The following is a 16,621-nucleotide window of genomic DNA, read 5'->3' as shown; positions in this document are numbered from 1 at the left end:
GGAAAACAAGCCATGTTATCATCATCAGTCATCATTCCATCCATGTCTTCAAAAGCTTACACTTCTTTCTTTTATTATTTGCTGATAATCCTTTCTTTTTGTGGTAAATTTACTCGTAGAGATCCATGTCACCACTGCCGTCTTCCATTTCGGCTATGGCTTCATCTTCACTATCGAGCATATCTTGATCTTCGTCAACCGGGATCTCATGATTCGGCAAGACGTCGATACGGCCATCGCGCATGATAACGCGAGCCACTTCACCATCGAGGATGCTTCCACGGAGGATAAGAATAGCGAGACGGTTGAGGACTTCACGCTCGATGATCCGAGCCAAAGGCCGAGCGCCATATGCGGGCGAATAGCCTGCGTCACCGAGGTAGTCTTTGACTTCATCTGTGCATTCGATGGTGACGTTCTTGCTGTTTTGCTCCAAGCGCTTCTGAACTTCGTCCAGACGGAGATCAACGATCTTGCGGATTTCCCTCTTCGTGAGGCGATTGAAGATGACGGTGCTAGAGATACGGTTGAGGAATTCGGGAAGGAAGTAGTCACGGAGGCGCCCATGACTAATTCACGGGTTTGAGGGTCGATCCGTCCATCTTTGGCGGTGGGACGAGACAGGAATTCGGCACCCAGGTTGGATGTCATGACGACGATGCAGTTCTTCGCATCGACAATTCTGCCTTGACCATCTGTGACACGTCCATCATCCATCAGCTGGAGGAGAACGGTGAGAACCTCTTTTGCTGCCTTTTCAACCTCATCGAAGAGAAGAATGGAGAACGGGCGTCGCCGGAGGCTTTCGGTCAGCTGGCCACCAGCATCATGTCCGACATATCCAGGAGGCGCACCGATCATACGGCTCAAAGAGTGGCGTTCCTGGTATTCAGACATATCGAATCGAATCATAGCCTTGGGGTCATCGAAGAGGAACTCTGCAAGAGCCTTCGTAAGCAAGGTCTTACCAGTTCCAGATGGACCGCAGAAGAGGAAACTTGGCGGCGAGTTGGGGTTGCTGAGGCCAGATCGTTGGAGTCGGATTGCATTCGAAACGGAGGTCACAGCTTCCTTCTGGCCGACGACTAGCTTGGCGAGGTGCTTCTCCATGTTCAATAACTTGTCCTTCTCGGTGGTCTTGAGTCTGGTGACAGGGATACCAGTCCACCGGGCAACAATCTCGTTGATCTGATCGGGGCCGACAGCATCAGCGAGCAATGTCTCTCCAGCGTCCCCGGAGCGAGAACGCCGTTCTGCATCCGCTTTTGCGCGATCTTCCTCGAGCCTTTCGATCAGAGCTTTGGTCTCCGGAATAGCATAGTACTCCAAGTCAGCAGCGGTCACAGTATCTCCGGACCGCTCTGCCTCGTCTCTCTTGACTTTGAGAGAGTCGAGCTTGATCTTGGCATCCTGGATGGCTTTGCTGCGCTGCTTCTCGCTTTCGTATTTCTCACGCAGCGGGCGCAGTTCCTCGGTAACATTGGCTGCCTCCTGCTTCGCTGCCTCCAAGCGAGCTCTAGATGCGTCGTCTTTCTCGCGCTCAAGGGCATGGATTTCAATTTGCAGCTGTCGGAGCTTTCTCTCCAAGTTATCCAGGGCCTCGGGCTCGGACTCACGTGTCACTCTAACAGCGGCGGCAGCTTCATCGATAAGATCAACTGCGGAGTCAGGAAGTCGACGAGCGGTCAGGTACCGCGAAGCCAGCGTGGCTGCGGAAACAATGGCACCGTCGAGGATGTTGACACCATGATGCACTTCGTACTTCTCCTTTAAACCACGAAGGATAGAGATAGTCTCGTTAACGGAAGGTTCCTTCACCAATACCTGTTGGAAACGTCGTTCAAACGCCTGGTCCTTCTCAATATATTTCCGATATTCGCCTAGTGTCGTGGCACCGATACAGTGCAGTTGGCCGCGAGCCAACATCGGCTTCAGAAGATTGGCGGCATCCATGCCACCCTCACCACTGGAGCCTGCTCCCATGAGAAGGTGGATTTCGTCGACAAATAGAACGATCATTTCCTTAGACTCTTCTATCTCTTTGAGGACTCCCTTCATTCTTTCTTCGAACTCGCCCCTGTACTTGCTTCCTGCAACCAGTGAACCGACGTCGAGTGAAAGCAACTTGCATTGAGCCAAGTTGGCTGGGATATCAGCATTCACGATTCGGCGAGCTAATCCCTCCACAATGGTGGTTTTTCCGACACCAGGCTCACCGATGAGCACTGGGTTGTTTTTCGTTCGGCGACTGAGGATACGAATCACTCGACGAATTTCTTCCTCACGGCCAATGACAGGATCGATCTTGCCCTCTCTTGCCAGAGCCGTCATATCAATGGTGAACTTCTTGAGGTTCTCATTCTCGCTTTCTGAATCGGCTGTCTTGGAATCTACTCTCCTCGTACCGCGAATTTGCTGAACGGCAGAGTCTAGTAGCTTGACGTTGGGAATGTTGGCATCTGCTAATGCTCGCTGGACCTGAGAGTCCTGGGAGACAGACACAATCAAATGGTCGATAGCGACGAAGCTGTCCTTCTGGGTTTTGGACAACTCGGTAGCTGACCGGATAACCTTGGCTAGTGCCGGAGAGACACTAACGGACTCGGGAGGAGGGTCTTGGCTTGGGCAACGGACCAGGATCTTCATGAGAGATCGTTCGAGGAGCTGGGGGTCGCCATGGGCGCGTTCAATGACTTGGCGGAAGAGAGGGGCAGAGGCGGAATCGTGTGAGGGGTGCGCTGGAACTTGTTGGTCTTTTGATTCATCTATGGAAGGATTTAAGAGGGCAACTGCAAGGTGAACGGGGAGTATCTGAGAATGGGAGTATTGTTCAGCCAAACTGCTGGAATCCAGCAGGGCCTTGTTGGCTCTGTCTGTGAATTGAGCACCGTTCATGGCGAAACGGGTTGACCAGTTGTGCGTGTTTGAATAGTGGGCAAGTATGTAACGTAGTTATTGAGATGGTTGATGTGATGAAGAGAAATCGGAAAGGCTGGCTTAACTATTCTTATAGTTATCTGTATGATTGATACACACAAAAAAAGAAAGACGCTGGTGGTTGGAGTTCATGGGTGTCTATATAGCTTGGTGTTGGGCATCGTTAACCTTCCAGACCCTCCATGACGACACTAGGAACTTCCACCGCCTTCCAGAAGCACCTATGAAAAGGAGGGGTGAATTCTTGGTCACTGACGTCACGTGGCATTGGTGGCCTGATTGAACAGGCGATTGTCATCTAGACTCTTCGACACCTGACCCGCGTCAACTGGACAATTCTATACTATGACAGTACAGCACTTTGTAACACATTTTTCCCTCCTCTGACATGTAACTGCATAGCTTCCTCCAGGTACCTTGAACTAGTACTAGTAGTTACGCTAGTTTTGTAATAGTCGTTGCCTGGATGCCTAGATGCCTGGATGCTTTCACTGCCTGAGATAAATCTCCTAACAGTACAGTGGTACTCGGTACATCAGCGTTACTTGTAAGTACACGGTAAGGTACTGGAGCTTCCTACCTCCAAGTCCCCACCAACACCAGATGGGCCAATGATCTGCCGGACCGATTATCAACCGGCGATGATGATTGGAGTACTACTAGGTAATCGAGTCGGACTACTACTAGTACCAGTCGAGTCGAGTCTCGAGTTTCTGCCCATCTAACTGGGAAACTTAGCTGTACCTCAGCTTTTCTTACCCCCACGATGGGATGAATCGTGATCCGATTGAATGCGATTGAACCGTCCAACAAGGAGAGAAAGCACTATACCGGGTTCGGTCAAGATAGGGACACAGGATCACCTGCATTGGCACGATAACTTAAATATAACCAATGCCGTCCGACCACCGGCGCAATGAACGGTCAATATGGGACCGCGATCGATCTCCATTGGATGTTTCAGGTGCATCTGCCATTAGGAAACTAAGGTTACTAGTCCGTGACACATCATGACTACGGACGAGAATTCAATCAGCATGTTCCCATCACCATAGACGCCTTGCATGGTCTGCACGATGCGCGAAGAACTCTTCTCCTAATACCTAATGGTAATGAGAATATTTTTATTATCCGCGGCATTTTTCTCTCTCTTAATATCTCCTCTCTCTCCTTTTAATTCTTTTTATTTAATTTTTCAATTTTTTTTTTCTAAGCTGAGAGATTTTCGGGTCTAGTCCACCCATACTAATCAATGAACGTCCCTCACCTGGCACAATCTCGATATTTTAGTTTTATTTATGTTATTTTTTTTTCGACTTTTCCTCTTAGCCGCCTTGGTTTGTATATTAACTCCTAGATGTTAAGATCGTCCACTCTCATCCCACTTTTTCCCTAACAATCCCCTGTACTTTTCCTTTCTCTCGAGTCTTTTTTTTTTTTTAATCTTCCATCCGCCTCGTCATGACGTCAAAAGTGGACACGGCCCAAGTTGCCCTGGATTTTGACCGATGGGATGACTTCAGGCAGCCGACATTGTTAGCATATCGTCCCGAGGTATGATTGACTATCCTTGGAACCTTGATCCCCTCCCCAACGCTGGTAAGGAAGTACTAGCCTGTCCTTGCATCTTGCCTGCCCACTTTTTTTCTCCCTCCACGCTGGAGCCTCGTTATGCGCCCGTGGTTCAGGAACTGGAGTCCACTTCGTGTCTTGTCTAGACCCTAAGTGCCCCCCTCGGCGCAGGGGATTCGATGAGAAAGGAAGGCAATGCGGCGGAGCATCTGGTAGATCGTAATCCGAATTATCGTAGAGAGGGGGGGCGTTTAGCTGATGGAGGTACTATCATAACGGCCATATCCATATACTACTTCTGACTACCCTGCACCGGTGTCAAAATCTGTGATCGGAGGCACCACCTGGGTTGTGCAAGTGGATGTGAATTAGTATGTTTATCGCCGTTTCATTTGGGAAATAGTTGTCAAGCTAAATCTGCAAGTTATCCTGCTGCTTCTCCGTCGGTTTGCCATCCATGTCGTAGTCTCTCGTTGCACTTGCTTCTTGGGGAATAATCCTCAGGCATAGTTTACTTCGTGATAGTATCTCTACTAATCAGATTCATGAAAATTCATTTTGGTTTTATTTTAGCATCTTTCGTCAGTGGCTACCATCGCATATTTTTCGATTTTATTTTTGAATTTCTCTTTTCTTATTCTGGGCCCCCTCTTCCATCCAAACCCAACGGCCCTATGAAAATCTATAAGAACCCACTCGTTCCTATCGTTCGTTCCCTGACTTCGGTTCTTTTTTCTTTTATCGTCTTCAGTTCTCAGTCCTTGTCGATCTGAGTCAGTACTGATCTGGAAACATCTTCTCTCCATTCCCCATACCTACTGAATTCTCTGCATCACTTTCTCTTCCGGTATATTGCCCCCCGGATCATCCCCCATTCTGTGTAAGATTTCAACCAAAGCAGACCAGATATCAGTAGCTACGCCTGTGGTGAAAATCCCGGGCGGTTGTTGCACCACTCCATATTGCTCAGAGCCTTTATTTGAATCATTTCACCACCCTTCAACTAGATAGTGTCCGTCACAGACACAGACTATTGCAAAGATGTCGCAGAAACCCATCTTTGTCGCTACTCACCCCCGCGCATGCTCAACAGCATTTGAACGAGTAGGACAGTCCCTTGGATCTCTCCTATTCCAACTACATAAATGCGGAATTACTAACATTCGCAGGTCTTCATGACTCGCCGGGATACCATCCAGTGTGTCCATGAGCCATTTGGCGATGCTTTCTACTATGGCCCAGAAAGACTGGGTACGAGGTTTATGGACGACGAGAAGGCCCGCCTAGAGAGCGGCTTCAGTCAGTCAACCTACAAAACCGTGATGGATAGAATAGAGCGTGAAGCTTCTGAGGTCCGGCCCTTGCTCTTTTCTCTTTTCTTCTCTCCCTCCTCTTTGGCTCGTAATGTTCCGTCCTGACAGGACCGTGATGGATCGACCTCATTGGCATTCGGGATGCGTATGAGGTTGATGTAATCCCTATACCCTATTGGATCTCAAGCACGTCTGCAGAGCTGTCCCCTCTGGACTTCTGCAAATGCCAGATGAGACACTCGACCCTTTTCCTTTTTACCTCACTTTTCCCCACTGAAGGTGTCGGATCTCAATCCCCATCTCGCAAGTGAACCACGATTATCTCTTGTTTCTTCAAATTGTCACGTCGTGGTCTTCAAGACGAGTCACTTACCGGATCACAGGGCAAGAGAGTTTTCATCAAGGACATCATCCACTATCTCCTTCCACCAAGCGGGAAGCCAGCCAGCATTGCGCCATCTCTGCTTAAAGTGAAGCGTGGTGTCGGCACCGAGGCCAACGGCCATGCTGGAAACGGTGTGGAAAGCAACGGTCATGTCGAAGCTGGACAAAGCACCAAGCAGACGTCCCAGGGCCCGTACCCGACAGAGCCAGAGCCAGGTAACCCCACCGTGATGCCCAGGGAACTTCTCTCCAAGTTCCACTTTGCCTTCCTTATACGCGACCCTCACTTCAGTGTCCCTTCATACTACCGCTGCACCATTCCCCCCCTGGACGACGTCACCGGTTTCTATTATTATGATCCGGCCGAGGCCGGATACGACGAGACCCGTCGGACATTCGACTACCTGCGGAGCACCCACCTGATCGGGCCTCATATCGCAACGAAGGAGCAGGACGCGGACGAGATCGACAACAAGCTCAGGCCCGTGGTCAACGGGGTCGGTGCGGCGCACGAATCGGCCGAGATCTGTGTCGTTGACGCGGATGATATGCTCGAGAAGCCGGGTCCGATGATTGAGGCTTTCTGCCGCAGCGTGGGCATCGACTATGACCCGTCCATGCTAGACTGGGACGACGAGTCCGAACAGAAGCAGGTGTGCGACGCATTCGAGAAGTGGAGGGGATTTCACAACGATGCCATCGAATCGAAGGGCCTAACAGCGCGGAAACATGTAAGTTCACAGCAACCAATAGAGCCAGCAACGTCTGGACAAGGGGGGTAAATAGTCACTAAACCAGATTCACCAGGGTCGTCCGGTGAAAACCGAAGAGGAATTTGACGCCGAATGGCGCAAGAAGTACGGCCCAGAGGCCGCCGCTCTAATCCGTAAATCAGTGGATGAGAACATGGCGGATTACCTGTATCTCAAGCAGTTTGCCATGAAAGTGTAAGTGGAAAGGAAGAGATGAAGAGGAATTTAAGTTGCAGGAGAACAGACAGGAGGAATCCACTTTTTATTATTAGGTTTCCTGGGTTGTTTGCTTGTCTCTTCAATGCCGGTGATGATCATGATGAGATCTTAGCTCTGATGACGCCATTTGATGCTCCGCGTTCATTCGTGTTGTCTTTTTCTTTTCCTTGCGTTGGATCCTGGGTTTTTCTGTTTTAATTACTGGTTGTATCGCGTTGTATTGGGAGACTGAGTCTCATCCCTGTTACAGAGTTGTTTTGTTATTTTGACCCTGCGTAGAAGTCCGAGTAGATTGAGGTAGGGCACACGTCGTATATCAAACGCCCCTACACAGCCTCGGCAACACTACAACATACACACCATAGATTTAAAAATTAGATTCCGCTCATCCTACTCCGTATTCTGCACCAAATGTCTAATATTCAAAATGTATAATAGTATATAGAGGGAAAAGCCAAAAAGACCGATGTATATCATTCATCGTACAGTACTATCATGCACGTGCCCAATCCAACCCAGTCTGCAACTACCTTTCATAGAGATTTTCTGAGATAATATCACACACACGGCCCCACCGAGCTGTAGAAACAAAAAGAAATCCCAAGTAAAACGTAAATGAGCGAAAGAGAAACACCTACACCACGCTATACCTCATGGCATTATACCGCACTGTAACCGCCTCTGGACCCCGATCCTTGGAGCGTGTTGACTACCCGACGGAGCCAATCCTGAAAGATGTAGGGAATATCCCGGATAGTGTCGCCGTGAGGGAGGAGATCCCATCCTCGGGCGCGTAGCGGTTATAGTTAAGCCAGGAGCCAAAGATAAGGTAAGCAGCGATGCAGAGGAAGAGACTGGGGCTCATAATTAGCATCCATATAGTTCAGGGGTAAGGAAAGGAACCTACATAATAATCAACCAAGTAAAGAAACCCCAGTGACTAGACGAGTCGCCTTTTTTCTCTTCCAGGTAATGATCACAGGCATACTTGGTCCTCCAGTTCAGCTTGAGCACATATGAGTCGTCATCGGCCTTTCCGAAGCTCTTGAATTGGAGGCTGTGCGACCGGTCTTTTTTCTCGTCCGGCGGCTGTTCTTTACCGTCTCCACCTTCTGCGCGTCTCCGCTCAGCCTCTTTCTTCTCGTCGTCGGTCTCATCGGTCGTCTTCAGGCCTTCTAATCCTGACCGTTCAGGATCACATTGGAACTCGAGCACCGCGCCCGCGTCTTTCTTCTTCCCCTCGTCGTCGACGTAGTTGCCTCCGGAAAGTTTGATCAGTAGGCCCTCTTCACCCGGGTCGAGTTTCTTCAGCCGGGTGATCTCGGGGTCTTTGCTTCCGTGACCGAGATGCTCGAGTCCGACGATGGGAAAGGCACGGCTTGTTTCCTCGGAGCCGTCGACCGGGTATTTGTATTGAAACCCACAAACTTGAATATAGAATTGTTAGTATTGTGCGTTGTTTGTTTAAGTAAATTGAATGATTAGGAACATGACAAATCTTTGGGCTGTTGAGTCCTTGTATGAAGAGCGGATAACAAGAGAATGGGAGAGGAAACATACTGTTCTTCGATGTTCCACACTTCAGATGGCCCTTGATCGCAGCCCCCTTCAGAATGTTACATATGTTCAGTACATATGTGGTGTTCACGACGTGTTCCTCTGTTTTCTCGACATTGTAGAGCGAGTGGACACCGCCCAGCTCACTTAGGTCGTACTTGAACCCGTCGACGTTGATGTGAGCGCAGTCGAAGCCGCTTGCGGCGCTTAGGCTCGGTAGTAGGGCGGAGGAGAGAATAATCGAAGAGAGGCCTGCGGGTATTCGCATGGTGTAAATGTGAGGGAGGAGGGTAGACGAAGGGCGTCGGTGTCGTCGTGTACTGCCTGGTCACGGTTTGGTGATAGCAGTGTTGCTGCGGTGATCGAGGCGACAGAGCTTGACTGGATACAATCTAGAAATAGCTCTTGAGATATCAGACACCCTGTGTTTGTGGGGTTAGTGCTAGATGGTGGTGAAGATTGATTCAGATGGAAGGCTAGGATATCGACGGCCGGTATGTTATGTTTGGTGATGATAGCTTTGGTTTGGCCGTTCGGGATTATCTTTCTTTTCTCCGAGACCAGCGTCAACCACTGCTACTGTATGTTTATGTATCAATGGATACAGAGACGGTTACTTCTGCAGTCCAGTTAGATAGTGCGGGTCTCAATTTGAGACTGGAAACGTATAGGACAGAGAGACTCTATTAATGTGTGGTATATGCCCTTGTGTTCCTACAGTACTTACTCCGAAGTACATACTTCCTCTGAGAGAACACATGACATGGCCGATGATGATGTCACCCGACCGAGAACCAATCAATACGCTCTATACATACGTTACCACACTCCTACTACGATAGTACTACTACTACTAGTAGCACAGAGTACATCTTGTTGCTGTTGGATTCTTTGGATACTCTAATATCGCTGAGTACCTACCTACTCGCCGAGAAAACATCAAGGGTCTTGGCCAGCGAGAGGGTTGCCGTATGAGTGGGTTGATCTAACACTGAGGAGTATACGGCTATCTTTGCTGTATGTGCATATAAAGACGCATGGAATAGAAAGTCAACCAGGATGCTGTAAACAAGAGAAAGAAAAGGAGAGGGGGGGGAAAGGGAAAAAAAAGAAAAAATGTAAAAAGAAATGACCAGACTGGGGCTCGATCCCAGGACCTTATCGGTGTTAACGATACGTGATAACCAACTACACCATCCGGCCAACTTTGTTGAAGAACTTTTTCTTTTTAATATTAACAAGCAATAAAAAAAAGAAGATATTCTTCCAGCGTGTAGAAGGCTATTGTAGTATACTCGGCTCCGGAATCTGTCCAAGAGCATCAGTTCGGTAGACCCTTAGATGAAGAAGAATTGTCCTTCTTCAATCCTTCCTATGTCCGAAGGTCATTTTATAGTCAATTGCAGGTAAATCAGTAAGGCCAGCCATGAAGTGATTGGTACATATAGATTTTACACAAGCCACGGGTGTTCCCTCGAACTTAACATCAGGCATCTTGCAGCAGCAATCCTAGACAGGACTTCTATTATCCAAAGAAGAATACACATCAGACTAAAATGAGGAATAGTGATATGCAATATCAAAGGGATGAATATAAACAAATTTGACCCCAAAACAAGAATCTGGACATAATCCCATGAAACGGGGAAAACCGTCCCAACTCTTTCCGCCCTCCAAAAACATTTCGACTCTGTGTCATAGTCCAGCGCTCGAAGCAACCTAGTAGCATGATAGAAATTATGATATTATGCAAAGGCGCCAGGTCGTAGTTGCGCTCAATGGCCGTTTCTACGGACACGGAGCTTACCCGCAATACTGCGTCATCACTTTCTGGATTTTATCTGTGACAGAGTCAGCTATAGTTCTCCCCCATACACGAAAAACAGGCGACATTTACCATCCGAGACAGGGCCACATTTTGATTCCACACAAGGTTTGGCAATATCTAATATCGCCTGCGAATGGGGACAAAGGCATTTGGCATCAATACCGCACTCGGGTGCCGCTTTCTGTATACCTTCCAGAATACAAGGTTTGGCGCAGCTGATGTCCTGTGCATTTGTTATGGTGGCAAGGATAAGTGCGGCGACTATAGTGAATTTCATCTTGAACGATAGATGACGATGGATGGGTTGGGTTTATGTTGGGGGATCAAAGTAGCGTGAAACGCAGATGGAAGTGAGAAAGAAGAAAGAAGAAAGAGAAAGAGAAAGATACGGGCCTTATACTATTAGTACCTTTGACAAAATGCAAGGCCATTTCTCATATGTTTACGTTTGGATGAGATCTGCACGTATGTCTCAATTATTGCCTCTAAAACAGTGTCTTCTAGATGACATGTTGCATTTTAGGAGCAAACTGGGATACGGCTTGAGAGATGGAGTAATGAATGTACATATCATGTGAGGGATATGATAGGACATTCAATAGTCGTGTATAGACATACGTAGCCTAGTAGTCCCCAGTGATGCACAACCAACAACATAAGAAGAACCACATATATTGAACGTAAAAGCGCAGTTCAGCCGCCCCGTATAATTCATAGTTTATCTAGCAAAAGGGGCCCCTAACGAGTGTGAAAGTCTACGGCCTCATTCAATGTGAAGCTCCCGAGCCCCTCAACGTGGCTTGCGTCTCTTCGATCCACTTTGTCGATTTGATCCTCTGTCCCTTGCTCCAACTCCCTAGGCAGAACCAATCAAGTCTCCGACGTCGGGCCAATCACCCCAGACAGCCAGATGGGATAAAGGCCTTGATGATTGTCCTTTTCGGCGGTCTCCATCTTACCATACAGCACTGTGTGCTGCGAGATGGGTGTTTTTACGATCTATACTCCATAGATCATACCATAGCATCCCAGAACCTCAAAATCACGATCGAGCCCGAGTGATCAATGCTACCAACCCACTTGAGATGAGTCTTGTCAAGAATCACACACATGGGATCCTTTCTGGGAACCATATCCGAATGTTTGCCAGGGCTCTACCGGCCTCTAGAAGTATGTCCAGACTGTAGGGCATGTTTTTCTAATTAGAAAGGATGCCACGTGCCGGGCAGTTCGTCACAATCAACTTCTTCTCCAAGATATAAGTAAGAAGTAGGTGGATGTATGTATTAGATATCAATATAACACACTTAGATGAGGACAACAAGCTTCAAGTAACAAGCCCATGAAAACAATGAGCCACGCCAAGAACAACCGCGCACAGACCACCCACCGAAACCACATCAAACCAAATTAAACTTAAGATCTATCAAGAAACAAAACCCTCCACCCCTCCCTAGTACTATAAGATATAAAAACCGACAACTCAGTAGCAAAAATGATGCAACATCGCATGGTAAGTCGGCCCAAGTTTCCCGTTCCAACATAACCGAGCTAATCAAACACCCCACAGCTCTCGAAAGAAGACGAAGTCTCCGCAGCAGGCGAAGAGAATGAGGTCCGTCGCGAAGACCAGGAGAAGATCAACCGTTTCAGTCGTCTTCATCAACGTGAGACGCTGCTAGAAGAGCAGTTGAAGGCCAAACAGGTTGGTTTTTGTCTATCCCATCTAGCAATTTGCGTTTTTTGTATATCGGTCCGAGGGATTCACCCCGTGTCACTGGCTCCAGGAAGTGATGATGTGTTGATATTGTCATGACTTGTGTGGTCCGCGTACTGACCTATGATATCTATATTGCAGAAAGATAAAGAGGATCTCGAGGAGATTTCTATGGAGTTGGAACTGGCCGATGAGGATGAACTAGTGCCGTGAGTGTTCATTTATTTAGTTTTTGCTGCTTCAAAGTATTTTTCGCTCTGACTCGAACAGGTACAAGATTGGGGACTCCTTCTTCCAACTTCCCCTTGCCGATGCTCAATCTCTCCTGTCTTCGTCGACGGAGCAGATCGACTCCGAGGTGTCGGGGCTGGAGGAGAAGTTGAGCGATCTGCGCGACGAGTTGCAGCAATTGAAGGTGGCGCTGTATGCGCGGTTTGGACGGAGTATTAATCTGGAGGTCTAAATTATTATCGTAGTATTCAAAGGTCTCAAGGATCTGTGGAATATGCAGTATGAGGGTGGATTGAAAGGTTCTATCATTAATGCATATAGAGGTCAAAATAAAATCATGATGTCACTGTATATGAAACAAAGTCTATTGTCTAGCAAGACAAGGTGAATTCTACAACACAGAAACGCATTTTGATGGTATGCTCAATGTAATCAAACGTAATGTATGGATATCAAAGATTCGGTCGTAAGACATATCTCGTTTCACATGCTCCACTGGACCCCAGACCATCATCTAGACAGATAATACAAATAGATAATACAGTCCACCTCCTTCCTGATGAAGAAAGCCGTCGTTGCCCTGGGCGCCTGTGTCCTTGGGTTCTCTCGTAAGTTTTTAATCCGCAGAATATTGACTGCTCTAAGCCGGTTCTCGGGGCACGTTTTATATGAACCGACAATGTTTCATGGTCGTTCCACAAGCTGACGCCGTTAGAGTGGATCTCGACATGGAGACAAGGGTATGCGGGAGAGTCGCAAAGTATCAAATTATGAGCGACAGATCCCGTGATATTAGATGATGCTTGCGATTGTCATGCGTGAATGAGATGAGGTCGACTGTGGCTGAGGTGCTGGCTCATCACCCCCAGGGCTAGTCTGCACATCCATTCTATTATACTCCTGCTGCTGCTTTTGCTTCTCGCTGATTAGACATTGAACCGTCTGTTCAACCCAATCCCACCCTTCCCAAGCTTCTACTTCTCCTGTAGATAGATTATCTCGGGCACTGGGATGTGGCATTGGGACAGGACTGCCGAAGTCGGTCAATGTCTCCAGCTGAGAGCCAGTCTCGCTGCCTTGCCACACCCAGCTGCCACCAGTTGTACCTTGCATGTCGCCCGACACATATGCCAATATTTCCTCGTCTCGCTCAAGATCCGCACCGTCGGGGTGACTTAGCCGGTCCACAAGGCACTTCAGGAAAAATGCGATGTACCGCCCACAGGCTGCATTGACCGCTCGGGAGTCTCCAACCACAGCACTTGCCCGGACACACACCAGTGCGGCATCATATTCCTGGCGGAATAGCAACACTAGCACACAACGCCAGATGTGGGTGCAGAGCACAGTTCCCGCAGAGGATGCTAATAAAGGCCGCCAGTCATCATTCCCGGGAGGCGAAGAGTAACCATGAGGACCCGAAGGAGCCCGCATGCAGCGTGAAAGGAGGTGAGCAGTGTCCTGAGAGATTGAAACACAGTAATCAAGTGCCAACGATCGGACCTCGGGCGCACAGAAAGGGGAAATATTATGACGATAGAGGATGAGGCGGGCATTTTGCAGGTAGATGAGTGGGAGGATAGAGCGGGGATCGAGGTATTGGTCAGACTTCGGATGATACTGCGGAGGAAACGTGGCCTGGCAAGTTTGAAAGTGTCGCTCGAATATTTCCAGGGTTGCCGGGCTGATCGTGGGGCTTCTCAACGTCCGGACCAATTGACCTATTGACCGAACGACATGTATAGTGGCCAGGAGTGGAGTAGTCTGTTGGCCTTCCGCCACAATACCACCTTCTGAAATACACCGTTCGTCGACTGGACAAGGAAGATCAACATCGCAATCTTGATCATTAATGAGGACTGGCTTTCCCATTTCTAGGGCGAGAAGTCTAAGGAGATAATAGTCAATATAACGGAACTTTGTATTATGGGGGACTTGAGTCACACCTGTCCCAGGCATACACTCCCCACCATACCCGCTTGCGCATTTCTCCTTCAAGGGCTGACCACGGCCCTGACTCAATATGCAGTCCTATCTCCTGCGCAACTCTCACTGCAGATCCGATCCATACCCAGCTGGCTGACTTTGCGTTGACCTCGTAAAGAAAAAGACTAACCAAAAGCGCGGCTCGGGCTTGATCCAAGGTGAAATTGTCCTTCCAGACATCGATGACCCCACAGGAAATTCTTATAAATTCTTTACCGTCGTGCTCCCTAGTCTTTTCCAGTGTGTGAAGTGAACCACAAGCGAAGATACCAAACAGAACAGCCACCCATTCTCGAGGGAGGCCAAGAAGGGAGCCAGTTTGGTAAACCTTTTCATACTCCGCCACGAAGCTAGGCCAATGAACTACTGGCAGAACGGAATGAATACATTCGTAGTATTGCATGAGGAGACGGTCTGCAACCTCCTTTGGGGGAAGCGGCGGAGGATCGGACGCCAGGAGCGATTTCGGACCCGGCTGGCGATACGGTGTTGGTACTTTTATAATTCCCCTTCCGTACTTTCGCAGATTGGCTCGAGCTTCGGTTAGGTCCTGTGATACCGGAGCTCTTGGCTGGCGTGATGGCCGATACCCAATGTCAGGGAGCTTCAATTGAGACTGTCCAGTTCCATCAATATCGAGATCAATCAGGTTGTCTGGCCTCAAAATGCCCGATCGCAGTTGTTGTAATTGCTGCTTAGTTGACAGAAGCTGCTTTTCTAAGTCCTGTACTTGCCTATGACCCAATTAGAACAACAAAGCTTTTCATAACAAGTAGCCGTGGTACAAACTTGATAGACGACATGCGCCTGTTAGTTTCCTTCGTGAACTGGCATCGCACTTTGCGATTTGTACATTCTGTACAACTAGACGACTCCGAAGCGTCACACTGAACCGGGGAAAGTTAACAAAACCGCCTTGGATGATCTTAAGCCAAAATGACAGGGGCGTCGGCGAAAACTCGGTACCTTGACTTTGCGCTCACGACACGCATCACAACTGGGGTCTTTCCTCCTCTGACGATAGGCTCTCTTTTGTTGCAGCGGCTGCTGCATTTGCTGCTGCTGCCCGGCACCACTAGGCTGTGGAAGAAGCCCCGACGACCCTGGGGCCGAACCATTGAGCGGTGGCGCATCCGGAAGAATAGAGGCGCCTTCGGCCGGCGAGCCGCTTGATTCATAGGATCGTGAGTATGATGAAGGCGGGGGAGGCGGGGGAGGGTTTGACATCTGATGCGGCAGGGGTTGCAAAAGATGAGCCATTCTCAATCCACTGGCGGGTCTACTCGGCGGAGCGGAAAGAAGAGTAGGTGGAGGGCCAGCCTGTGGAAAAGGACCTGAGGGAGAAGTCACCGATTGCACCGGCGGCAACTCATAGGAAACGCCCGGTTGCCCTTGGCTATTCGGCGAACGGAAATACTGCGTCTGCATCTCGAGCCACCGAACGCCAACTCATAGGGGGAGAACAAAAAAATACTAATGGGTGATGTATGGCGAAGGGCGAAATGGTTTTGAGTGGAAAGGAGTGACAACCCAACAATTCCCGACACGTGCAACCTTAAGTTATTTTTTTTATGGCTCCCTCTCTTTTTCCTCTTCTTTCTTTTCTTTATCCCCTTGTGTTAAAAAGTTTCTCAATAGAGCGGAGACAAGAAACAAGAAAACAAAGAATAGAAACAAAAAATAAGAAAAAAAGGAGCAACCCCCGAATCCACCCAAGCCGGATGGTAATGGGAAGCTCGAGGCTTCTCCTTTGTATATATGGTTACGACACTAGTCCAGCGTGTCAAGTTACCAATGATTGAAATGAAGAATGGAGAACAAGAATTGAGATCCCGACGGATCGAAACCAATGGATAAGGGAGAAATCCCGAGTGGTGGCGAGTGAGTTGCCAATTGGGATGGTGTATCACTTTAAGTTGGGACGACGGTTGGCGCCTGAGGCAACCGGTATAGTCCCAGTAACGTAATATAGTAATAGAGGAGATTATAACGCAGAGTGGATGGATACTTCTAATACCTAGCCTAACGGGCAGGTACGGTAAGATTAGGTAGTTGTCGTTCAGTTGGGGAGAAATTAAAGTTCAAGTTGCTGGGTGAGTCGACATGAAATGCGCTGTTTGCGGAT

The 16,621-nt window shown here is 48.6% G+C and overlaps 5 protein-coding genes across 5 annotated transcripts; 2 read left to right on the top strand and 3 right to left on the bottom strand.

The window, feature by feature from the left end:
• Positions 1-109: 109 nt before the first annotated feature.
• On the bottom strand, positions 110-2,895 carry ABOM_008785 (ATP-dependent Clp protease ATP-binding subunit; the record flags this gene model as incomplete). The annotated part of the gene is made up of 2 exons (XM_022535914.1): positions 110-569; positions 623-2,895. 2 exons carry the CDS (start codon positions 2,893-2,895, stop codon positions 110-112), a joined length of 2,733 nt encoding a protein of 910 aa, XP_022387419.1.
• Positions 2,896-5,550: 2,655 nt separating this feature from the next.
• Positions 5,551-7,157, top strand: ABOM_008784 (uncharacterized protein; the record flags this gene model as incomplete). Its single annotated transcript, XM_022535913.1, has 4 exons — positions 5,551-5,613; positions 5,679-5,861; positions 6,206-6,937; positions 6,993-7,157. 4 exons carry the CDS (start codon positions 5,551-5,553, stop codon positions 7,155-7,157), a joined length of 1,143 nt encoding a protein of 380 aa, XP_022387418.1.
• A 729-nt stretch (positions 7,158-7,886) lies between these two features.
• On the bottom strand, positions 7,887-9,002 carry ABOM_008783 (autophagy-related protein 27; the record flags this gene model as incomplete). Its single annotated transcript, XM_022535912.1, has 3 exons — positions 7,887-8,031; positions 8,085-8,604; positions 8,738-9,002. The coding sequence occupies 3 exons, from the start codon at positions 9,000-9,002 to the stop codon at positions 7,887-7,889; spliced, it is 930 nt and encodes a 309-aa protein (XP_022387417.1).
• Positions 9,003-12,057: 3,055 nt separating this feature from the next.
• Positions 12,058-12,742, top strand: ABOM_008782 (tubulin-binding prefolding complex subunit GIM3; the record flags this gene model as incomplete). The annotated part of the gene is made up of 4 exons (XM_022535911.1): positions 12,058-12,075; positions 12,133-12,267; positions 12,421-12,488; positions 12,550-12,742. The coding sequence occupies 4 exons, from the start codon at positions 12,058-12,060 to the stop codon at positions 12,740-12,742; spliced, it is 414 nt and encodes a 137-aa protein (XP_022387416.1).
• Positions 12,743-13,302: 560 nt separating this feature from the next.
• Positions 13,303-15,924, bottom strand: ABOM_008781 (transcription factor domain-containing protein; the record flags this gene model as incomplete). The annotated part of the gene is made up of 4 exons (XM_022535910.1): positions 13,303-14,398; positions 14,457-15,230; positions 15,286-15,383; positions 15,463-15,924. 4 exons carry the CDS (start codon positions 15,922-15,924, stop codon positions 13,303-13,305), a joined length of 2,430 nt encoding a protein of 809 aa, XP_022387415.1.
• Positions 15,925-16,621: the final 697 nt, after the last annotated feature.

This window comes from Aspergillus bombycis, assembly GCF_001792695.1.
Source record: "Aspergillus bombycis strain NRRL26010 chromosome Unknown contig00066, whole genome shotgun sequence".
NCBI lineage: Eukaryota > Fungi > Ascomycota > Eurotiomycetes > Eurotiales > Aspergillaceae > Aspergillus > Aspergillus bombycis.
Note: the sequence above shows the minus strand (reverse complement) of the source record. Positions and strands in the feature narration are given on the sequence as shown.